The sequence below is a fragment of the Camelus ferus genome, chromosome 11, assembly GCF_009834535.1.
Source record: "Camelus ferus isolate YT-003-E chromosome 11, BCGSAC_Cfer_1.0, whole genome shotgun sequence".
NCBI lineage: Eukaryota > Metazoa > Chordata > Mammalia > Artiodactyla > Camelidae > Camelus > Camelus ferus.
Window position 1 is genome coordinate 32,687,770 of NC_045706.1, and position 25,985 is coordinate 32,713,754.

A 25,985-nucleotide genomic window follows, 5' to 3' on the forward strand; every position below is an offset into this window, starting at 1 on the left:
CCAGGCCTTATAGGAGGGGAGAGAGCCAAGGCCCACAGTCAGTGTTCTTTAAGTACATTTGAATTCTGTTGAATAAAACTTGGTAGGAAATTCCTACTTGAGATTATGGGGATCTTCAACCTAAAAGAACATACCGATCTCAAGTTTCAAGGAAAAGCTGAGGTCTGGATACCTAGCCTGGGAGGTAGAGGTGAAAGGGTTTCAAGGTTGTGATCACAATGTAAATCTGTATTGCAGCTTGCCCCCACCCCACCCTGAACTCTCCAGTCCCCTCCCCTGCACTTATTTCCCTCTGTTGCGCTTACAATTATCTGACCTACTGTATGTTTTTACTTATTTATTTATAAGTTGTCTCCCCACCCCACCCCAGGTTGTCAGTTTCCTAGAATCTTGTCTGTTTTATCCACTACTGTATTCCCAGTACCTAGTGCATTGCAGATACTTACAATACAGTCTTTGAAAGAATAAATGGATCAGTCAAGATGGAGTCAAAGTGAAAGTAGGCATGGAATGAATTTTGGAGTTGCTTCAAACACTAGTGAGTGTTTATGGCTCACTTTTAGGGGCTGCAGATGAAAAGGTAAAGCGGTAGGGCTGGACAGACTCATTCCCAGTAATGAGGTGAAGTACTTGCCAGCAAATTCCATTTCTAAGATCATGTGCTAGTTAGGAGAATATGGCCTTATTATTCTGTCTCAATTATCTATTGTTGCATATAAACCACCCTGTAACTTTATTTTTATTTATTAGCGTTGCTAATTTCCTGGGTCAGGAACTTGGGCAGAGTTCATGCATGTGATTTGTTAACATTAAGTGACATTGTGTGGGATTATTCACCTGGCTGCACACAGCTGGTGTCTAGGCTGCATTAAGGTCCAAGAAGTCTTCACTTACACTTCTGACTCGTGTCCATGTCCCAGTGCTCCTCGACGTGGCACTCTCCTTCTTAACATGTTTAGCTTGAGCTTCCTCATATCATGGTAGACTTCTAAGAGGGAGTTTTCCAAGCAGTGAAGGTGGAAGCTGCAGACCTCTTAAGGTTCAGCGTCGGAAGTTACACAGCATCGCTTGCCCCACTCTCTGTTGGTAAAGATGAGTTACAAGGCTAGCTTAGAATGAGGGGAGGGGAAGAGCTTACCTCTCGAAGAGAGAGGGCAAAGAATACACAGCCATCTTTAGTCCAGCACAGCACATTAGGAGACTATGCTGGCAGGGTGCTTAGAACTGGCTGCCTCCCCGAATTTATTTCACAACCCAAGAAGTCAGTGAGAACTTAGAGTGCACAGGTAATTTTCGGAAATTTCTGAGGAATTCAATATGGTTAAATTAGCAGTTAATTCTGAACTTGCCAAGTTCATGGAGAGATTTATAAAGGACCAGCTAGCAGGTGAATGAAATTACTGGCTGAAATCATTGTTTTTAAAAAGGGCCTTGCAGTGTTTTAGAGAAATAATCGATTTTTTTTGTGAAAATTACATGTGCTTGTTATAAAAATTTCAAGCAATTTAAAAAATACAAATAAAAAATACAAATGAAAGCAACAAATCATCTAAACTCTCTGTATACAGAGAAAAAAAAAACCGTGCTAACATTTGGTGAGCATCATTTTAGATGTCTCTCTATGCTATGTCCACTTAGGAAGGTGGCTGGCTGGTTGGCTGACTCAGCAGACAGGTAGGTGGAAAGTTGGTAGATAAAAACTTGTAAGAATGAGATCACATCATACATGTTATTTTTTTCAACAAAATATTAAAGCTAAGTTTACTTGAATTTAAAAGAAGAAAAAATGAAAAAGAAGGAAGTAAGAACTTTAAAAACTGTTAACTTTAGAGCTATTAGTTCCTAAAAGATTGTATGACGATTATGGGGAAAATATGAAAACCATCAAGAAGTTGGATTTATATAAACTATGTGGATATAGATGTAGTTATGCAGTATCAATTGTCCCCTACTGTGACAGTTGATGCGATTAGTATTCTAACACTGTGTCATATGCCATTTCCCTCAGCTCCTGATTCTTGTGACTTATATTATTTTTACTTAATAAAATTTATGTTCTGTTTTTTCTGCTTCCCACAGGTGTTAGTTCTACATTTAAACAGGTTCAGTGGGAACCACGTTTAAAATCATGGTTTTAAATTCCTCAATTTGATTCATCTTTTGGTTGATGAATTTTGGTTTTCTCCCCGAGAAGGTTTTATGGGTACTGTATCCCTCCACATTCTTTCATGTTTGAGAATGTCTGCTTGTTGACTTCATAATCTTAAATAGCAGGTATAATTTTATTGTGCCCTTACATCTTTCGACATTTTTGTAGTATGTTCTGTTATGGAATGATGCTGTTGAGAATCAGTTTGATTTTTTTTCCCCTTACTTCTTGATTTCTTTTTTTTTTTAATTGAAGTGTAGTTGATTTACAATGTTGCATTAATTTTTGGTGTACAGCATAGTGATTCAGTTTTATGTGTATATATATAATATATATGTGTATATATATGTGTGTGTGATTTTTTCTTTTCATATTCTTTTTCATTACAGATTATTACAAGGTATTGAATATAGTTCCCTGTGCTATACAGTAAGACCTTATCGTTTATCTATTTTATATATTGTAGGTAGTTATCTCCAAATTCCAAACTCCCAATTTATCCCTCCTTCCATTTTCCCCCTGGTAACCATAAGTTTGTTTTCTACGTCTGTGAGTCTGTTTCTGTTTTGTAAATAAGATCATATGTGTCATTTTTTTAGATTCCACATATAAGTGCTATCACATGGTATTTTTCTTTCTCTTTCTGGCCTACTTCACTTAGTATGACAATCTCCACATCTAACCATGTTGCTGCAAATGGCATTATTTCATTCTTTTTTATTGCTGAGTAGTATTCCATTGTATGTATATGTATATACCACAACTTCTTTATCCGTTTATCTATCAGTGGACATTTAGGTTGCTTCCATGTCTTGGCTATTGTATATAGTACTGCTATGAACATTGGGGTGTGTGTATCATTTTGAATTAGAGTTCTGTCCAGAATATATGCCCAGGAGTGGGATTGCTAGATCACAGGATAAGTGTATTTTTAGTTTTTTAGGGAATCTCCATACTGTTTTCCACAATGGCTACACCAAACTACATTCCCACCAACGGTGTAGGAGGTTTCTTATTTCTCCACACCGTCTGCAACTTTTATTATTTGTGGACTTTTTAATGATGGCCATTCTGACATGTGTGAGGTAATACCTCATTGTAGTTTTTATTTGCATTTCTCTGATAATTAGTGATATTGAGCATTTTTTCATGTGCCTATGGGCCATTTGTAGGTCTTCATTGGAGAAATGTTTCCTTTGTCCATTTTTTGATTGGGTTATTTTTGTGTATATGTCACTGTTATTAAGTTGTATGGGCTGTTTGTATATTCTGGAAATTAAGCCCCTGTCAGTTGCATCATCTGCAGATATTTTTTCCCATTCCATAGGTTGTCTTTTTGTTTTGTTTATAGTTTTCTTTATTGTGCAAAAGTTTATAAATTTAATTAGGTTCCACTTGGTAATTTTTGCTTTTATTTCTGTTGCCTGGGTAGACTGCCCTAGGAAAACCTTGCTAAGATTTATGTCAGAAAATGTTTTGTCTATGTTTTCTTCTAAGAGGTTTATAGTGTCTTGTCTTATATTTAAGTCTTTAAGCCATTTTGAGTTTAGTTTTGTGTGTGGTGTGAGGGAGTGTTGTAACTTCATTGATTTACATGTGGCTGTCCAGTTTTCCCAATACTACTTACTGAAGAGACTGTCTTTTCTCCATTGTATATTCTTGCCCCCTTTGTCAAAGATTAATTACCTGTAAGTGTGTAGGTTTATTTCTGGGCTCTTTATGCTGTTCCATTGACCCACATGTCCTATTTTGTGCCAATACCATTCTGTTTTGATTATTGCAGGTCTGTAGTACTGTCTGAAGTCTGGGAGGGTTAGTCCTTTAGCTTTGTTCTTTTTCTTCAGGAATGCCTTGGCAATTCTGGGTCTTTTGTGATTCCATATAAATTTTAGGATAACTTGTTCTAGTTCTGTGAAAAATATTCTGGGCAATTTGATAAGGATCACATTAAATCTGTAGATTGCTTTGGGTAGTATAGCCATTTTAACAATATTAATTCTTCCAATCCAAGAGCATGGAATGTCTTTCCATTTCTTTAAATCATCTTTAATTTCCTTTATCATTATGTTATAGTTTTCCATATATAAGTCTTTTATTTCCTTGGCCAAGTTTATTCCTAAGTATTTTTTTGATGAAATTTTAAAATTGATTCCTTTTTTCATTTCAGATGCCTGCATACATCTTTCCATGTCTTGAAGTTCAAAGACTTTGCCTGGATAGGTCTTCTTGATAATAATTCTGTCATTTTTTCCAACTGTGTTATGTGTCCCTTGATCATAATGTTCAGCTCTTTTATTGATTTAAGGAATATATTCTGTATTATATCTCTGTATGCATTTTACATGTTGCACCTCTACTTACATTTTGTTGTTTACATTTGTTGTATTCTTTCTTTCCTTTGGCAGCACTTTGTATTATTTTTGTATGTCTGCAATCTTGTTCAGTTGCTTGAATAAGTTTTTCCCTCTTTTTTTTATTATTACATTAAGCCTTTACTTTGTGCCATTGATTTGCTTTTCATGTGTCTGTTCTATTCCCAGCTGCTTCTAATGTATCTATTAGATCTGCACTGGTGGTGTTTTGGCCTCAATTTATTTCCTTAACTCTACTGTCCCTTTTTTTAATCTTGTTCTACTGTTTTAACATCTCATCTTTGAGCCTCTGCTTCATTAATTACATATACTTGTTAAGGTCCTTCACCTTGAAAATTATCTGTAAGAAAACTGCTTCTTGTCTGAGAGTTGTGTTTTCTTCTTGAACTTGGTTCTTCAACAGTCCAGTGCATATTCTGTTGCTTTCTTCTTTCACTGTGGTTGTTTTTGTAGCATGTTTGTATAGTTGTGGTAACATTTTTTTCCCATCTTGCTCATTCATGGGTTATTTAAAGCTTACTGTTTGTTCTGACATGTTGTGGTTGAATTCTCCTTGATATTCAGCCCTATTTGATACCAGTTTTTTATCCTTTCGGCTACTATTTACTGTGTCCACTTCTCTGTAACCTGAAAGTGGAGGGCTGGGGGAAGGGAAGGGAGTAGACGTCACTACAGCTGAGTGTAGCCTTTAATGGAGGACTGTTCTTTATTCTGAATTCTTATTCAGTGTCCTTTACCAGAACACTTTCCACTAAGCTAAGGCCTACCCCTTCTGGACCCTGGTGTTCAGTTCAGCACAGTGTCCTGAAAGATAAATTCTGGTGGCTCTTCATACCTTGGCTGAAATGATATGTTGGGGCTTCTGTTCTTGATGGTTTTTCATTACTTTTCTTTAGGTTGTCTTCTTACCACCTCAGTTTGCTTCTCTCCAAATAGGAGGGTGTGAGTCCGAATATTAAGGATTTTATCACTTACCCTCTTTCTTCAGTACTGCTTCTTGGGGTGAGGTGCGATTAGAAGCCACTAAGTACAACCATACAACAGAAAATATACACATTTTCCCTTCCTGGAATCTTTGAACTTTTTAGCCAAGGTTTTATGCCATTCCTTTGTTTTCTTGTTGTTGGTAAATTTGGGGAGTGACCTTTTGCCTTTCCATTTCTCTCTTTTCCCTGAAGAATAAAATTCTTTGGTGGGAAAATTCAGAATCTGTTATAAGTTCAGATACAATTGGAGTGATTAACACCAAGTATAATGGAGGGGTCACTATTGATCTCCTCCATTGTTCATTTTCCTTACTTTCTGTAGTTATCTTAAAAAAATCCTTTGAAAGTGTTTAATAGACATAAGAGTTTTACATAGTAGGTGGATGAATAACCAAGTTGATAGTAAGAGAACACTTATGTTTTTACATTGAATGACAAGAATCCAGCAGAAAACCATTGCCTTATGATAAAGTGCAGACAAGATTAGTCTTACTGGAAGGCTTGTCTCAACTTTAGTAGGTAGCAAATAGGTCTTTGTTGAGCTCCTTTGGTGGGAAATTTTCTGTATCCTTGGCTTTTGTTATCACCAAGTATCTGTGGTAGCAAGGTTCTAAGATGGCCCCCTTTCTGGGTGTGCATGCCCTATATAATTCCTTCCCCTTGAATGTCAATTGGCCTGATCTAATCAGGTGAGCCCTTTTCAAAGAGGGGCTAAAGATCAGAGAGGTGGAGAGCTGCACCAGATGCTCTGATACTGTGCTTGAAGATGCCACCTCTGTGAGTTGTATAGTACTCTGAGCCTCATGACATCTCAGCCCCAGCCACAACCTTGCTTTCAGCCTGGTGAGACCCTGAGTAGAGAACCCAGTTGAGCTGTGTCCAGACTTTTGACCTACAGAACTGTGAGAACACCTGCAGAATTGGTGTTATTTTAAGTCACTAAATTGTGGTCATTAATTATGTAGCAACAATATATGAATATTTTAAAAGTACTTTCTTGCCAAAACACAGCCTCCATACCCTGCTTACCAAATTGAGATTTGAGGACAGAGTTTTGGATGAAGTAGAAAAGACAGCCTTATTTCTTTGCCAGGCAAAGGAGGTCATGGTGGGCTAATGCCTCCTGAGACTGTGATCCTTCTAGGGAGAAAAAGCAGGGAGTTTTATAGTAAAAGTTTAAGAGTTCAAGGGACAGAGCTAGTTTCCGTAGAGATCATATACAAAGTTGTTGCAAAGTTGTTCTTGTCTTTGCAGATATAGTGGTCCCCTTCCTTCTGCTGGTCATGTAGTTCACCTCCACCTTTCGGACTCTTTTCACATTCTTCTGCCCAGAATAAAGGATGCATAGGAAGTGGTGTGTGGAAGAAAGTGCTAGAGAAAAAGTATAGTTTAAGATCAGGCTGATAAATGCTCTTAGCCTTTTAAGCAGGGTGAAGCCTGGGACCTCCTGCTGCAGGCTGAGACCTACAGCTCGAACAGCATGGTATGAGGAGACCACAAGGGGCCAAAAATAACTGCAGTCATGAGCAGTTGGGGTGAGTTATAAACAATAAAATGCACAAAACACCCAACTGCTGTTTCTGAGGTGTTGGGGTCAAGAGGCGGGGACTTGGGGCAAGAGCAGGGCACTGAGCATGATCCCTGCATGCAGCACCACAAGGGGGTTGGGCAGACCACCCAAGCCTCCCTCCTCTCCAGCCCACCCTAGTCAGCAAGAGCATGAGAAAAACCCTTTAAACCTTTATGTACTTAAACAATTACAAACATGATTACAGGTATCAGATGGTCACCGATGACAATAGGGTCCTGCTCAGTTAAGCTTTTAATTTTTAATTTTTTATTTTTATTTTTTGTATTTTAACTTATGTGTTTAATGAATTAATTAATTTGAAGATTATACTTTTTCTAATTGTGTGTTCTTCTACCCAGGAGTATGGTTTATCTTCTTGTTTATTCCAATCTTTTAAAATATAATTTATTAAAGCCCAAAAGTTTTTTGTCATATTTTACATATTTTTCCAATTTATTTTAGTATTGAGTATAGTAATTAGTGATTGCTTTATAAATAGATTAAATAAAAGATATTTTTAACATTGCTTCTTACTTTTTTTTTTTTTAATTTTTCTTGGTTTGTCCAAGATTTTAATCTTTTTTTTAAAATTGATGTATATTAAGTTATAATGTGTTAATTTCTGGTGTACAGCACAGTGTCTTAGTCATGCATATACATACTTATATTCATTTTCATAAAAGGTTATTATAAAATACTGAATATAGTTCCCTGTGCTATACAGAAGAAATCTGTTTTTTTAAGCTATTTTTATATATAGTGGCTAACATTTGCAAATCTCAAGCTCCCAAATTTATCTCTTCCCACCCGCTTTCCCCTGGTAACCTTAAGATGGTTTACTATGTCTGCAAGTCTATTTCTGTTTTGTAGATGAGTTCATCAGTAGCCTCTTTTTTCTTTTTCTTTTTTTAGATTCCACATATGAGTGATATCATATGTATTTTTCTTTCTATTTCTGGTTTACTTAACTTAGAATGACCATCTTGCAAATGGCATTATTTTATTCTTTTTTATGGCTGAGTAGTATTCTATTGTATACATATATCATGGCTTCTTTATTCAGTCATCTGTTGATGGACATTTAGGTTGCTTCCTTATCTTGGCTATTGTATATAATGCTGCTTACACTTTTAGATTTAAGTGATTTGCTTTACTTTAATTAAGTCCAGTTTTCTCCCTAAAGGGAAACTCTCATTTCTTGTTTTATGATTTACTTTTTCAAAGAGGAAGCTTTTGTTATTCAGTTTCCAAATTTTGTTGAATTTTGTTGCCCCCCGCCACCGCCCACTTCTCTTCCTCAGTACTGACTTCAGAATGAGGAATTTGGATCATTTACTGATTCTGACTATAATTACATCTTGGACACACTGATGAAAATGGTTTTAAAGTATAGTGGAGCCCCATTTTAAAAATAGTTTTAGAGAACAGGTCAACATCTAGTTTAATGACAAATGGTAAGTCCATTGTGTTTTAAAAATTTTAATTTTAAAAATTAACCTTATTTGTATACATTCCAAAGATTGCACAAATCATAACTGTACAGCTCACTTAATTTATACAAAATGAACGTAGCTATGTACACATCCAGATTAAAAAAATAGAACATTTCCAGAACATCCTCTCTCCCCTTAAGGTAACAACTATTCTGCTTTATATTACAATGTGTTAGTTTTGCCTGTTTTGGGACATCATGTTCTCTTTTGATTTTGCCTTCTTTAGCTCAGTGTTGTGTTTGTGAGAATCATCCATGTTGATGCATTAAGCAGTAGTTGGTTCATTCTTGTTGTTTTATAGAATTCATTGTGTAAATATACCACAATTTATGTACCCATTCTACTATTTTAGAATTGTACTTACTTTGTTCTTGGAATGGATTGGTTTTATTTGGGGTTATTACCATTAGTGCTGCTTTGAACATTCCTTTATATGCATTTTGATGAATTTTCATTATATACTTAGAAGAATTGCTGGGTTATAGAAAATACATACGTATATATGCACACACACACACATATTAGCTTTAGTAGATGTTAAGAAATGGCTTCCCAAAGTTACTACATCAATTTACACTCCCACCAGCAGTGCATGACAGTTACAGTTGCTCCATATCTTCATAAAACACTTGGCGTTATAATTTTTTATTATTATTGCCATCACCATTATAATTTTTAATTTTAACCATTCTGATGCATGTTGGTGTATCTCAGTGTGCTTTTAATTTTCATTTTCCTTATGAATCATGATGTTTAACACCTTTTTGTGTGTTTATTGAAGGCCAGTAATTTTCAAACATTGGGTTATGATCCATTATTGGGTCATGAAATCAATTTAGTGCATTAAGACCAGCATTTAAAAAATCTGAAGTGGAATAGCATTCAGTAGAAGAGAGTGAATTGCAAGTTATAATGGTAAGTATGGTATTGTAAAACTTTTGTTTCAATTTCATATATGTAAATATATGCATTTATATCTACATCTATATACCTTCTTAGATGTACACACGTATGTCTGCATCGATTTCTTATTTATATATATAAATATATATATTTGTGCTGAGTGACTGTGGAAAATATATTTTTTTATTGTGAAAAATATTTATTCTTATTTCTTATTGTCAGAAAGGTTTACAAAACCCTTTTGTGCATTATGCATTTAAAAAAATCAACAACTTGTTTAAGACATGCTTACGCTATTTACATTTAGCACAGTCCTGGGAGATAGAGCTAATAGCTGAGATCATGGAAATATGATTCGTGGCGATTTTGCTAGGCCAACCTGGAAGCCCATCATTAAGATGAAATATATAAAGTAAAAGTCAAGTCCTTCATACAGTAAGTGTAAAGTCTTTGTAGCTGAATGAGGGAGAGTTACTCTAAGAGTTCATGGGCCAAAGACCCAGAATCATCCATCCTAAATACAGAGCCCTGAGTCTCTAGACCTTGAAAGAGAATCTGTGGATGGTGGCCTGGAAGTCTGTATGTTTCAGAAGCTTCTTGGTGATTCTGATAATCTTACAGTTTGGGGAACCACTATTGTAGGTTGGAGATTGCAGTGGATTTCACCTACTGGAAGGGAGCAGGTCTTGTGGAAGAGGTATTCTAAGTGTGCCAACCTTTTTCAAGCTTGACATTCCAAAAAACACTGTTTCAGAGTAATTCTACCTGGTTTCCTTTACCGTCTAAATTATTATTCTATAGCAGCATAATTCAGGAGAAGCCATTTAATTAAAGAACCATTACCTATAATTTCTGTACAGTTAGAATGGAAGATAGGCAGCAGAGTTAATTTGCTTTCTAATACCTCCCCATGTGGATTGTAACTCCCTAATCCTCTTTTGCTCTAAACCCCTACTTTAAGGGAACCCCTAATATGAGTTGCATTCATTTCTCAATTATATAATACTTTGGTGCCTTTGTCTCTGAGATTTACTGTACTTTCACATTTGTATGCATTTTAAAGTTAAATTCTGAAGGCTTTATAAGCACCTCACTTTCTGATTAACAGTGCGCAGAAAATGTTAGTGTGATAAATGTTAACCATGCATATTGGGGAATATTTAGAATCAATCTAGGTTGCTTTTTTCTCCCCCTCTTCCTCAAAGGTAAGATTTATACTATACAAGATTGGAGAGAATGAATTTATAATTTGGACAAACACTTCCATGAATAGCAATATTACTTTATATAGTAATTATGGGATTTTAAATGCCAGTGAGTTCTGTTTTCTTTGTGTGAACTTATGAATGTAATAAAACACTTTTGAAAAGCTAATCAAATAAAACAACCTAAGATTTAATTGTCAGCTTTTTAAAGATTTTATGAACCAGATCATCTCTGTTGGCAGAATCACTTATGTGACTTAGGAATCACAAAATCTGCTTAAATCTTTTATTTTGTTCTTAGAATTAAAATGCCCCCCCTTTTTTTAACATACATTTAAATAGTTCTCTTTTATGCTAATTTTTTTAAAAACTAGATTTTTCTAGTTTTTTTAAAACCAGATTTTTCAAATCTCTGCAACTCAGATAAAATTGCTGTTAATATTTTGGTAGATATTCTTCTAGACATCTCAGTATACACACCCACACACATACTCATACAAATACCTCACTTTACATAAACAGATTAAAATAATATATCATATGCTGTTACTTGTCCTTTAGGACTAGTCATTGTTTTCTATCCGCTTTTTGGTTGTTTGGATATCAGTAAATAGATATGTACATCGTAACTTTCAATGATTACATGATTTACACACACTATAATCTATTGATATTTAGATTGCATCTTTTTTCTTCTCTATTATGTGTTTAGTTAACATCCTTGCACATTAATCATTCTTAAGACAGATTCTTAAGATAGATTCCTGGAAGTCTGATTACTGAGCCAAAAGGCAAATGCTGATGTGTATTAATTACCAAACTGCCCTCTGAAACTGTTAACTCAGTTGAAACTCCCGCTAGTAAAATGATAGAGCACTTGTTTTTTTCACACTTCCCCAATATTGGATTTTGTCTTTCTTAAAAATTGACAAATGGCCAAAAATTCTGTCATTATTTTTAAAATTACAACTATTTAATTATTAATGAAGTTGTATGTATTTCCAGTTGCTTATTGGGTATTTTTATTTTTTCGTTGTTTAATTGCTTCTACTTTTATTGAGATAGTTGTCTTTTTCTCACTAACCTGTAAGAGATCTGTGAATAGTGGGCTATTGCTTTTGGACTTCAAGTTTGACATTTGACTTTTAACTCTGTACATAGTGATTTTTAAATTAAACTAATATCATTTCTTTTTTGTGTATCAAATTTTTGTCAAAAACTTGTCAAAATATCATTTTATAGTTTCAAGCTTTTGTATCATGGTTAATAATGACCTTTGGCAGAACTGCAGTAATACCTGTATTTCCTCATAGTAGTCTTATTAGTTTAATTTTTTTACATGATAATCTTTGATCATCTGGGATTTGTTTTTGAATAAGGATAAAGATAGGCCAGGCTTATTTTTACCCCAGTTGCTAGCTAGTTGTCAGACTTTATGAATATCTAGTCTTTTACCCTAATTTAAAGTGACCTACTTTCTGATACTAAATTCCCTTATATCTTTGAATGTACTTCTAGGATCTTTTTTTTTCCCTATTGATCTGTCCATTTCTGAATAATTATTACTGAGTTTTTATTTCAGTGGCTTTGTACTATTTTTCAATAGAATAAGTATCCCTTCTTTTTTCACATTTTGTCTATTTTGCATATTTACTTGATGAAGTTAAAAATCTATCAAAAGAAACATTAGGGTTTTCAACTAGAGTCATATAATGTTTTTAGATTAATTGAGGGAAAATTGCCACTTCTGTAATACTGGGTTTCCTTATATAAAAAAATTTTTTTTCTCATGGATTCAAACATTCTCTTAGGTCTCTCAGTAGTATTTTATGTTTTCTTCATATAAGCCCTGGCCATTTAAAGAGATTTTTCTAGATATTTTATTTTTTGATTGTTGTTGTGAATGGAATTATTTCCTTCCATGGTATTTTAATGATTGTTAATTGTTTTTTTTGAAAAGCTGTTGACTTTTGTTTATTTATTTTATTTCCAGACACTTTAATGAGCACTCATATTTTTTTTCCTAATCATCTTTTCAGTTGACTTTAGCCTTCAAAAGTCTTGCCAGGAAACTAAAGAAGAAAATATAACTTCTTTACTATGGGATATTACTTGAGGCCATTAGAGAATGGAGCCTAAAATAGGCAAGTTCATGGAGTATAATTTGTATATCCAGGAAGGACTGAGTATGGGCCAATTCTCATCACTGAAATGTAATATAAGTCAGACTAAATGTATTAGAATGAATAAGCATGCTGTTATTATGAGATTATTTAATATTCTGAGATGCCCTTTAGTACTCAGTCTCTCAGGATTAATCTTTGTGGGGTCAATATTATTTATATGAGCAGAGAAAGGCTAGGTATAATTAAGCCTGAAGATGTAAGTCCTTGTTTAAGTTTTGAAAATATGAAGGTTGGAAGGGAAAACTGAACTGACTTCCTCAAGACTTGGTGTTTGCTAGGTTGTGAGTTCCAGCCTTGCTAATTTTTGATATAGCCTTACAAATACAATATAATTTCTTTTCTCATCGTGAGTAATCCTGCTTCCTTCTCCTTCCAGCAAACACCTATTGCTCTAACAACCCACCATCCCAACCTCCCAGTAAGCAGGTGTAAGATGGTCTGATCATGCCATCTGGTGGCCACCTAGGAAACTATATGAACTAATCTCTTGTTGGACCTCAAAACCTGGGTTGGTCTAGTATCCTGGAAGCCAGATCCAGGCTTGGGAACAAGCAGTTTATGACTGTGGCTACCGGCAAAGGGAGAAGGTAATCAAAGTCCAAGTCCTGGCAAAGGCTGCTTGGGGGATTTGGGAAGGAGCCAAAAGCCTCCATCCATAGGAGCTGATAGAGAGCAAGGACTAGTTCCAAAAAGAGACGCCTGCAAAGGCATCCCAGCAGGAAAGAGTTGCAGAGAGCTCTGGAACCAACCAAAGAGAGGGAGACTTTTAGTGAAACAGTTGCCTTCAGCCCCAGGGCAGGGATCAGTTAGATTGTGAGCTTCCAGTCTGTTCTGACTTGTGTCTTCAAGGGTTTCCTTATCTACCTTTTTTTTTTTTTTTTGTCCCCTTAAAATTATTTTCCCCATAGCTTAAAACTCACATAATTTCAGACAGTTGCACAAAAGGCAAAGTCTGCTCCACACTTCCCTCCTCCGCTCTCTTTCCCCTCTTCCTCCCATGCTCCCTCCTCCCTACTTCCTTTCTCTTTTCCCTTCCTTTTCAACTCTTACTCTTGAGTTCTCAGGCAAACCTCCCTCTTTCTCTGCTTTCATTCTCTTTGAGAGCCAAAACATAACCCTAATTGCAGCTGACAAACCTAGAGATAGTGCTTGTGGGTCAACTTTATCAAGGACAAGGGAAGGTGGAAGTGAAACGGAGAACTGGTACCACTGACACCCACATCCTTGGAAGGGATCAGGAGTCCCTTCACCATTTCCAAGGGGCTCAGTCCTCCTGTTCCCCCCCTGCAGGATTTCCCCGTGTGCCTGCATTCAAGATTTGTGTCTCTTTTATTCATTGCCGTATCCTCCACATTTAAAACAGCATCTGGCATATAAAAAGGGCTCTATTGATATTTGCCGAAGAAGTGAATTAATATTCTTGATGAATAAGCAAATCTGGCTTATTCTTTTTTTTCTTTTTTTTTTTTAACTATATTTCAGTTCTGCCTTGTTGTGAGTGTTGCATTGATTCTAATTTTCACTGTGAAAGCCTGATTTGCCACTTTTGTGGGATAATTTAAGCATAACATGTGAGGGTATTTCTAGCACAAAGATAATTATTTTTAAAATTCCAACGTATGAAGTAACAGACTTTCAGAAAAGAACATATTGGTAAGTGCAGGTTTCTCTGTACCTTTCCTTTTCGTGTTGCAGGAGTGTATCTTTTATATACATCAGTGAAGTAAAAAGCCCAACAAAATGGCTAGCTTTTACCTGTCTGGACTTCCCAAGTGCTCTATGAATCCTCCTCCAAATAGAAGCAGAGACCATTAAATACAGAGGAGAAAACAGATTTGGAAAGCTGAAAACTGCTAAGCGTTTGGCAGAACGTCTTGCTGAATATGTTTTCTGTGTTTCCTGAGTCTCTTTTTCATTATAAATCCTTGATAACAGAGACGGAGAAATATTTATTCCCTATATAGAACTAAATAAGCACAGAGAAAACGTTGGGTTTGACTCATATTTTTCAGAACTGTGCCCTTCCATGCGGTCTTCCTTAGAACTGGAGAGATGAGACAAGCTGTTTTTATTTTCTAGATTATTCCTCTGACATTTCTTTTGCATGAGACATTTCTGGGGTGAAAAAAAAAAGATCATTTTCCATTCCAAAACCCTAGGATTTCCTAACTATCTCGTAAATCTCTGTGATCTTAAAGAAGAGCTTTCACTACAGGGCAAAGGGGTAGTTAGCATGAATTAAAAGCTGGTCTGCATTAAGACAACGAAGGAGATCAGCGGGTATATACTATCCGAGTGTGGCAGACCCTGGCTAACTCACAAAGATGTGTCACATCCCATATCAGGTGTGACATTTTGTTCTTGGCTGATTTCAGTGGCAGTGGTCATGGGGGGAGGGTGGATATTGAATCTTTACTGTATTGACTACATGGAATGTGAGAAGCTACAAGGTATGAAAAACGAATGGACAAACATTACAGGCAGGGGGCTCTTGGAGGGAATGCTGGCAGTGCTGTTGCCGAAACTTGGCTTCCACATCCCCCTTACTGAACTGAGAATGGAGGACAGAGTTTCAGATGAAGTAGAAAAGGCAGCTTTATTTCTTTGCCATGCAGCGGAGGTCACAGTGGGCTAATGCCTCCGAGACTGTGAGCCTGCTGGGGATAGAAGGCAGGGGGGTTTACAGTAAAAGTTCAAGCATTCAGGGGGCAGCCCTGGTTTCCGTAGAGGTCACCTGCAGGGTAACAGACGGTTGCAAAGTCGTCCTTGTTGTTGCAGCTGGAGCAGTCCCCTTTCTTCTGCTGGAGATGATGTTCATCTCCGGCTCGGGAACTCTTCTGGTATTCTTGTGCCTCAAACAAAGGTGCTTCGGGAAGGGGTCTGTGGAAAAGTTACTCTAGAGAAAAACTTGTGCAGTTTAAAGTCAGGTTGATAAATGCCTGTAGCATTTTAGGTAGGCTGAGGCCTGAGACCTCTTGCTGCAGTGTTTGAGCAGGCTGGGACAACAATACAAAGAAACCACAAGGGACTAAATGGAACTGCAGACATGCGCAGTTAGGGTGAGTTATGAACAAGATGAGCAAAATACCCAACTGCTGTCTCTGAGGTGTCGGGAGCAAAATGAGGAGGATGGGCGGATCCTCCAAGTTTTCCCCTCCTCTCCAGCCTAACCCTGGTCAACAAAAGCATGAGCAAAGCCATTTAAACTATTATACAAAATTACAAATAGCATATAGTCACTGATGACGATAGGGTCCTGCTAGGTTACAGTGCCTTTGGCTGACTGTGTGACCTGGGAAAAAATATGTGACCTCTCAGAGCCTTAGAGTATGTACCTTTCTGCAAAATGGAAATAATGATTCCATTCCTTAGAAGGACTGTTGTGAGGGAGCTACTAGGTGTAAAGCCTGGCACCCGGCTTGTGGTCCTTACCCACTGATGCATTGTGATCTGGGTAATCACGTGTTCTCCATCCACTTCTCCAGGTACCTGGGGATCACGAGGCCGCTGACGTACCCGGTGAGACAGAACGGGAAATGCATGGCCAAGATGATCCTCTCCGTTTGGCTCCTCTCTGCCTCTATCACTTTACCGCCACTCTTCGGCTGGGCGCAGAACATCAACGATGGCAAGGTGTGCTTGATCAGCCAGGATTTTGGCTACACAATTTACTCCACTGCTGTGGCATTTTACATCCCCATGTCTGTCATGCTTTTCATGTACTACCAGATTTACAAGGCAGCCAGAAAGAGCGCTGCCAAGCACAAGTTCCCCGGCTTCCCTCCTCGTCTGGAGGAGCCAGACAGCGTCATCGCCCTGAACGGCATGGTAAAGCTCCAGAAGGAGGTGGAGGAATGTGCAAACCTTTCGAGACTCCTCAAGCACGAACGGAAAAACATCTCCATCTTTAAGCGGGAACAGAAGGCAGCTACCACCTTGGGGATCATTGTCGGAGCCTTCACTGTGTGCTGGCTGCCATTTTTCCTCCTCTCGACAGCCAGACCCTTCATCTGTGGCACTGCCTGCAGCTGCATCCCGCTGTGGGTGGAGAGGACATTTCTGTGGCTGGGCTATGCAAACTCTCTCATTAACCCCTTTATCTATGCCTTCTTCAACCGGGACCTGAGGACCACCTACCGCAGCCTGCTCCAGTGCCAGTACCGGAATATCAACCGGAAGCTCTCGGCTGCAGGCATGCACGAGGCCCTGAAGCTTGCTGAGAGGCCCGAGAGGCCTGAGCTTGTGCTGTAAGGTCATTTATCACTATTTTCTCTTATTCCCCCAACCCTTCTATGGAACTTCTTTTTGAAGCGTGTCTCAGAAAGCTTCCTGAGTCAGCAGCTAGCTTATTTCCTACTAAACACATCAGATTCAGAATCCCATAGGCTCCAGACTTCCACCCAATCAAATTCCGAAAGCCAAAGATGGGTATTCAGTTGGACTGGAAGAAGACTGATTTGCTGATGAATTGCAGCTAATGGCATCGATGACAAGGAGGGTGATGTTTTTCATCCTTTCTCCATAAATACCATCCAAATTAGGTCCTTATATCTCCAATTCTTGTAACATTATCATTTTAATTGCTGTTACTCTTACATCCAGTAAAATCTTTTTGATGACCTCATCCTTTACTGATAAACTCTTTGAGGAAGGAGGCAAATTCACATGGGCCAAGGAGGCTGTCTGAGACAATGGGGAGTGGTCAGTCTGGGGAGATGCCAGGATGGCGCAACGTCCTGAAAGCTACTGAGCTTTCAGAAAGTGCTCCCCATCATCTTTAGGAGTTGGGAATTGGTACGGAGTTGTTGACTTTGTCTAGGAAGTCAAAGTCATTAGTGACTTTTCAAGAAGCAATTACAGAAGGGTGCTGGGTCTGGAAAAGGATCGCCAAGGGCCAACAGTGACAAGGAGATGGGACTTTCACATGAAACAGAATGAAAATGGCATTATGTAAAGAAGGAAGGAGATAATATAGCAGAATCAGCAGGTCACATGAAGATTTTGTTTTAAACTGGAGAGGGAGGAGACGTCTTCATGTTTGAAAGCTGAGAGGAAAGAGACTGGTTGGAGGAAATGGAAGGTGCTGTTGAGAGGGTGCAGATCAGTGTGGACGTGAGAGAAGAGGTGGTGTTCCTCTTCACAGACCCTGGTTCTCCGGGACAGGCCAGAGAACCACAGACCCCTGTAGCTGAGAGGGACCGCCCCAGTCATCTTGTCTAGTCCTTTAATTTGACAGAAGAGGTAACTGGGACCTGGAGAGTGAGCTGTCTGTCCACAGCGAGCTGGCGGTAACGCTGGTCTAGATCCCACATCCTGTGAGCCGTACCTCTGTATACTCTCTATACGCTGGACTGCCTTTATGTGTCATCAGGCTGGATACGGCCACCTCTGTGCTCTCAGCTGTCTCAGGGGAACAGCCCTGCCAAGGAAGGTCCCAAAGTGTCCAGACGCACTTACACTGCAGTAGACCCCAGAGGCTCCAGACCTAGGGTGCACTCCAGATAACTCTGAAAACCTCAAGGATCTCAGCCTGTTCTCTGACTTGTCACCAGGATGAAGGAGGCAGAAACAGCTTCCTCATATGGATGAGGGAAGCCAGAGGTCATCAGTTCTTGTCCTAGGAACTAGTTGTAAGACTACAGGTATGAGAATTCTTGAGCTGTGAAAAGCTTCATTGGTGTTTATTTTCACTTCTATCATACACACTCTTTTGTACATATGATATTGTTCACAGTAAAAAGTTAAAGTTTTTTTTTTTTAAAGAATACAATCTTAGGTTTCAGAATATGTACTGTGAGCAACCTGTATCCCCAGGGGTCTTTCCAGGCCTGTAAGATTCTTATTCAGTTGACCACTAGTGTTTGTCTACCAGGACCACATTCTAAATTCCTTCAGAGAAGGGGTTATGTCTTAGTCAAAGTCCTGTTTGCAGAATCTAGTACAGTGCTCAACACAATAGACAATACATAAAAGCAATGATTTCTAACAGTTACTGAACACCTACATCATTCTACCTGTGAAACAGGGGTTCTGGCATCCCCAATTTTCAAAAGAATAGCTGAGGCTCCGAGACATAAAGTAACTCACCTAAGATCACATTGCCCCTAAGTGGTGGATATGGTGTGAATCTCTCAGTGCATGTGCTCTTAACTGTTACTCAGCACTGCTTGTCAAGTGACTTCAGCCTGTGGCAGTGAAGAGCTATCAAATGTTTTTGAGCTGGAGATTTTAGCCATCGGCTCTCTAGGAAGACAGAAAAGCCTGTTAGTAGAAGAAAGTTAAGTTTATTAGACTCACTGCAGCTTAGGAGGACACCTCCTTGACAGAGAGAGTCTTGGCAGTTTCTCAGATGGAGAAAATAAGGAAAGGACGTTGGTAGAGTTTTAGGGCTTGGGCTGTGTCATGTGAAGGTAGAGAAGAGGTGAGAACTGGGCAGAGTTTATGCCATGATAGCTTTGGATTGGTGGGTACAGCTAAGTGAGGGCCTTGAAGCCAGTATTAATGAGCAAACTGTGAGTTTGCTTACTCTGTGAGTAAGCTAGTTGAGTTGGTGTGCAGTCTTATCTTTTGGAAGCAACTATTTCCTGGCACAGTACTGATTATTTTGCCAGGCCCCAGAGTTGGTTGGTTAGCACAGGAACAGGAAAGCATGTTGGCTTCAGTTCCCAGGGGTGACATGCTGAGAGAGATGTTTGAAGAAAGGCTCTCTGACAGCAGTGAGAAGGGCAGGTAAAATAGGAAGACTGGTGGCAGGGGGTCCAGTTAAGCAGCCAGTGTAGAGACTAGGAAAGAACCATTGAGGTCCTGAACTTGAAAATATGACTGTTTGCCTCCTACAGCCTCCAAGAACTTGCAAATAATTTTATTGTTTTTTTCTTAGCTAATAATTCACACATAATTCAGATTGTTCACAAAATGCTAATTTTTCAAATGTCACACCAACAAGTACTCCAGCTTAAAATAATAGTCACCCACATTTATTGACGATTCACTCTCAGGTACCAGGCTGAGCACTCTATGTGAATTCTATCACTTAATCCTTAAAACTTTCTCAGAGGTTGGCTTCCTTCATCTCCATTCTGTTGGGGAGGCCAAATAATCTTTTCAAAGTCATACATATAGAGCTGGATTTGAACCCAGGAAATCTGTGTTCAGATATATCTTTTAACTTCTACACTGCTGAGCCTTTTATAAAAGTAAATTAGCTAACATGACATCTGGGGATATTTGCCTGTGTGTCTCTAACTAGTGTGGAATCTTGGGTATTATTTTCCTGTTAACCTAACACAGCAGACTTCACTGTGAAAGGCCAGATAGTAAATATTTCATGCTTTTCTAGCCACAGGCCTCCATTGAAACCACTTGTTTCTACCTTTGTAGTGAGAAAGTAGCCCTAGACACAAGTAACCAAAGGAGTATGGTGGTGTACCAATAAAACTTTATTTACAAAACCAGGTAGCCAGCTGGATTTGGCCCACAGGTCATAGTTTACTGTCCCCTGTTCTCAGAAAATGACTGCCTCCTTATTCTATCGCTCTCTGAATTTATAATTATCAATTTTATGTATAATTATCGAATGTTAAAATCATTTGGGATGATTGGCCTAAATATTCATTAACTTTAGGAAATTTCTAATTAGAGAATTGGAATAGCTGCTTTTTTAAAAATTCTATACCAGGCAGCTTTCTTTTGCATTCTGTGTGGGAGGACTCCTTTTAAAATTCTTGTTTATAATTGTGTCATTCATTGAGGAGGACACAGAAAACTCATGCTGTCTCTCCTGTCTTAATGCACACATTCCTAGTGTACAGACCATACATAAACACACACACTCATTCATTCTCTTTGTGTTGAGAACAAAGGAAAGGTGAAGACAGGAAAAGCTGTAGGATTCAAAGGAGAGGAAAATAACTCAGCACTTACCCTAACCCTGACCAGGGAAGACTTCCTGAAGGATATGGGCTTGCATATGTCTATGAAGGTCAAAGCATTTATAACTAAAGGAGATTAGAGATGGCATTCCACATGAAGGAGACATTTTATATGGGGGCACCACTGTGGGACCTTATGCAGAGGACGGTCTGCTTGGAGCTAAGCATGGTTATGGGGAAGATTTGGAGATCATAATGGAAAGGTCAAATGAGATTACGTTATGAAGAATCTTCCATTCCAGTCCCAGGAATTTGGGATTTTAGTATAGACAAGTTGAGAAACCCTAGTTTGGACAGAAGTAAGCCATTGCCTGAATCTCTGCAAGTAGGTGAATGGAATCACCAAAGTGACAAAGACCGATTTGGTGGCATCGTGTGGAATGAATCAGAAGGTAGAGGCTGGAAGTAAGGCTTCTCTTCGTTGGCTTGTTTTCTCCAGAAACATTTGAGGGCCTGTTGTGTACCAGGCATGGTGCCAGGCATGGCAGGGGATGAAAAGAGAAGTGACAATCCTTGCCTCTAGAAATTCATAGTCAAGTGATCCGGGGTGGCGGTACACGTGGTGGTGGCTAGGAAAAGACTAGTAACCAGAATACCCGACATGGTCCACACTCTGCAGAGTGGCACTCAGGTAAACACCAGTTGGATCACCCAAAGCAATTATAATTCTCGTGGAATCTCTGGAAGAAGGATGTGGCATTGAATCCATCGCCCACAGCAAACCTTCTTAGAACCATTTGTCCCCCTTTGCTGTCTCTCTAGCAATCACACTTCTTGGGCCAGTCCAGAGACTCCAGCCCTTTTCTCTTCCTCTGGCTTCTTGAGTTCTAATCTCTTTAACTTTCGCCCCTAATTCCACCTTCTTGGCTCTATTTTTTTCTCCTACGCAATATTCTTCCTTTCCTGTATAAACAGTCTACTAGATTGTGTATTGCTACTTTCAAAACTTAGTCAATTTTTCCCCCATCTTCTTGATCAGCGTAAGAGGCTCAGGAGTCCAGCAGGCACTCAGGAGTCCTCCTGGGGTAGGGAGTGAACAGAGGGAAAATGCTATGAGTACTTCACTGGTCATTTTAATTCAGTACTCTAAACTACAGTCTTTGTCACCTTTTCACAAGTATTCAAACAGTGATAACAGAAAACCAAATATGATAATGTGATAGAAGCAAGGGCTTTTTTTTTTAATTTGATGATTTTATTTATGGATTTGCTTTGAATCACCATAAATGGCTTGTAAATGTCACATTTGGATGACTTGTTCTTTGACACCATTACTGTGAATAATATTGAAAAGCTGTTTCTAAAATACTTCTATACAAAAGAATTTCGTGAAATCGTTTTGAAGTAGCTCTGCCTTTCCCTCTCCCTTCTCCTTTTCAATGAGCCTCTTGTAATCCCTGTCGATGGCAGTGGTGAATTGTAGCAGAGCAACCTTGAGTTCCTGCCTTGAATTCCATCAATATGCTGTGCCATGATTTTATACTGACACTTTGGAGTTCAGGGTGATTTTCCCTTTTCTTTACTGAAATCTTTCATTAAAAAAAATAAGATGAAATGGGTCTCAGTGGAAATTAGGAAGGAGCAACAGGGTCCCTGAAACACTGGGTATCTGTGGTGGGATGTTGTCTTAAAGACAGAGACAAACAAAAAGTTAGCTGTTCCATAGCTTTTCTTCCCGCAGAGTAGTATTTTCCTCATCATTGACTAGCTGGAATTCAGCACTTTATTTTTATCAAATCATCAATTAGTACTAATTATAGCTTGTTCACTTCATGCTTTATAGTTGCCTATGCTTTAACTTTGCAATGTCTCTTTCAAGTAAGAAAGGCAGGCTATTGACCTCCCTTACTTTTTCTAATATTTTTGTTTGTTTTCTTAGTAGACAGTAAGTACACATAGCACAAAAGAAAATGAAGCAGTACAGACATGTCTACAAGAAAAATAAGCCTTGGGGGGAACGTCTTAGGAAGGAAATACCCATGGTGGAAATCATGAGGGAGGTGATATTTGGGATGGGTCTTGAACGAAGAGTAGGAGTTGAGATTTGCAGATACTAACTACTATATATAAAATAGAAGAACAGCAAGCTTATACTGTACAGCACAGGGAGCTAAACTTAATATCTTTTAGTAACCTATAATGAAAAAGTATGACAACGAATATATATGTGTATATGTATGACTGAACTATTATGTTGTACACCAGAAATTGACACAATGTTGTAAACTGAATATACTTCAATTTAAAAAGAAAGGGATGGCAGGGGTTGGTGTGGGTTTAGGGCTACTCAAGGCAGGGGGAACAGTATGGACAGAGGGACATAGACATGGAGAGAGGTGGATAAAGAACCTGGGGCATGTCTTCAGCAGGACCTGGAAGCTGGGTAGATTAGGGTCAGATGGACGGGCCACATGGGCAATATGAGTAGGGGGAGAGATGAAGGCTTTTGACCTGGAGTGAGACCAGGACTGCAGCATAAATTGGGGTTCACAGTAGGAGAAGGGAGATGGGTAGGAGACCAGTGTGAAAGTGAGGTCTCCTGTCTGGAGGGCCCGCACTAGGAGGGTAGCATTGAGACTGGTAAAGAGACCAAGGATGTCTGGATGTTTGGAAGTTGACTAGGCGGGTGGTGAGGAAATGGAGACTTCAGAGATAGTGCTTTGAGCCTGGAGGGGGTCAGTAAAGTTTTTGAACCATTGTGAGTGGCAGAGGAAGTGCAGTCTCTCCTCCTCGGGGAGAAGAGGCAGAGGCCCCAGGCTGGGGACAAGTATGGAGCACCACTGGGGACACAGCCTCTTTCCAGTGCTCCCAGCTGCCCCCAGCCTGGAGTTGTGGGTCTGAGCAGGAGCACGGCGCTTCTCCTCGGGCACCATTGTGTGAGGTGAGGAACCAAGCGAGAGATGGTCTCTGATGGAGAAACCAGTCCTGTCACCAGGAAAACCCATGTGTCACATCTTGGCAGCCAAGAGGGAGGGGCACTTTGAGTGGGTTGGGCAGGCAGAGGCAGGGGGCGCAGTGCCAGGACCCTCATAGACCTAGCTCTCCAGCACACGGATGTCATTTGGTGAGTCCTGTGAAGCTACGGTGAGGGGAGTGTGTATCTAGAGGGAGTGTGGCTCTGCACCAAGAAGAAAGAGGCTCTTCCTCACTGGCCAAGAGTTCTCTGACTCATGTCACTTCTGTGAATCTGGGAGGAAAGCAGTGAGGGGGCGTGGCTTCCTGTAATGCACCCTCCTCGGTTTGAAGGAGAGAACACTTCTCATTGTAGTCATCATTATTCTTCTTGAGTACGGCGAGTGCAGTAGTATATATATGCAAGGATTATTGTGGGTAGAGCCGTTTGGGGCTACAGCTGTATTATAAAAGTGAATTTCTAAATGGGTTCTCTGGGGCTGATTTGCAAATATATTAAGGCCCTGGCAACTGTCGAAGTTATGAAACTGATGAAAAGAGCCGTAGCACCTTTTCTTTCCCCTTAGAGATGCTTGTAACCCCTTAGAAACCACAAATAATTCAAATTACTGAATGCTGTGAAAATTAAATCCACCCACCGTAAAATGAAAAGTCACATTTACAATTCTGCTAAATCATTTTCTTGCCTCCTCTCTCTTTCTCTCTCTCTCTAGACAGAATTCTGAGTACTGTAGAAAAAAAAGTCATGAATCATGAACAAAAGTGAAATAAAAGAGATGAAATAAACAAGGGCAAGACAGAGGTGGAAACAGAACAAAGTCATTTGCCGAGACGTCGGAACGGAATGCTGCTTCCGGCCTTTTTTGGGATGGCTAACATATGACCAGCAAAGTTTTTCAGCTGTACAAAGTATATTACAAGGGAGACGGTGACCTCTCCTTTTCTTCTATGGATCAGTGCTGCTGTGTGCACATGAAAATAGTTCTCCGTTTCCGATGGTCCAATGAGCTCAGCAGTAAGCACACGCACAGAACTGAGTTCCAGAAAGGAAACAGTTTCTGGTGCTTTGCTTCTGTCCAAGTCCAAGTTCTGTGCAAGTGGAAGAAATTTCCCATGCGACTTCCCATGCTTCCGAGTCTGGGCCTTGGGGTGAATATTCAGGAATCATTCATGAGACAGATGTGTTTTGTCATAGGACAGAAGGGTGTTTTCCCAAGCAAACTGCGGTAAGCCTAGTGCTGAACACATTGCATGTCCACGTTAGAAAGCAGAACCCCATCATCAGCAAATACAAGTGATCTCCCAGAGCCGTGTCTGTTTAAAGCTTCTGTCAGTTTGGCTTTTCCGCAGGGTCCCTGTGACTCCCCCACCAATGTACTTTCCTTGTTAACTCGCTTCTTGTTACGGTGTATCTCAGGAACAGATCTCAGGATGGAGAGAATCATAAAACCTGAATAAAGCTTTTTCCTGCACTCACTCTTCTTCTGGGGGGCTGGAGGGGTTCGCGAGAGGTGAGGGAGTTTTCCCAGAATGGAGAGTGAGGGCTACCTCACCGCATTATGTATTAACATGATTGTTGGCACTAAACTTTTGATTGTCATTGACACCTGGGTGCATGGGCTGGTCCCTAACTGTGAATTTTGTTGGGGGGGAGGTGTGGGAATAATGGGGTTTCCATGAAGGGCTGTGATGCTTCTGAGGATGGAATAGCCACCTGTTAATTCTTGCTGAGCAGTGTTGTATTGAATGGAATTGTGTGAATTGGAGGTCACCTGGGCCAATGTTGGGAACATTCCAGAGGATTCTGTTCCTCCCAGAGGATTTGTTCTTGTGTTCTCTGTGTCTTAAATCAAATGTGTGCCTGGCCAGTTCTGTTCTCCCCTATCCCTCTCAGAAGTGGTAGGCATTAAAGGCAGGTAAGGAACTGGAAAAGGTCCCTTTGTAGATAGTGTTTTTTTTAATGGTTCTATGTAAGATGTATGAGCTAAGGAGACAGAAAGACATAGATCAGAGGAGAGAACCTCTAAGGGGGGGAAAAATGAATGCAAACCTTCATTTGATAAAAGAGAACTGAAAGAGAATATTATTTTCCTACAATATATGCAGCTGTTCTCTCATAGGATCATGTGAAATTTCAACATGGATGATGGATTTCTTCCAACTTTCACTGACATTGCTTCTTACCATACACAGAGAAAGATCTGCCTTTCTGAAAAAAAGGGGGGGGGAGGGTGGACGCCATCCTTCCAGACAAAGCTTGTACAAATTCCTGAACCG

At 39.3% G+C, this 25,985-nt stretch overlaps 1 protein-coding gene across 5 annotated transcripts in view; it reads left to right on the plus strand.

Annotated features, from left to right (window-relative positions):
• The window catches only part of HTR7 (5-hydroxytryptamine receptor 7), a 77,122-nt gene extending 51,942 nt beyond the window's left edge, over positions 1-25,180 (plus strand). Inside the window, exons 2-3 of one of the 5 annotated variants that reach the window (XR_004323890.1) lie at positions 16,350-18,506; positions 24,422-25,180. Coding sequence is in view for 4 of the 5 variants with exons in the window: in XM_032491340.1 (XP_032347231.1) it covers positions 16,350-17,111; positions 24,426-24,474 (811 nt within the window). In the remaining variant the exon portion in view is untranslated. The remainder of the gene's footprint in view (positions 1-16,349; positions 18,507-24,421) is intronic. The other 4 variants (XM_006183679.3, XM_032491341.1, XM_006183678.3 and 1 more) reach the window with 4 other exon arrangements.
• Positions 25,181-25,985: the final 805 nt, after the last annotated feature.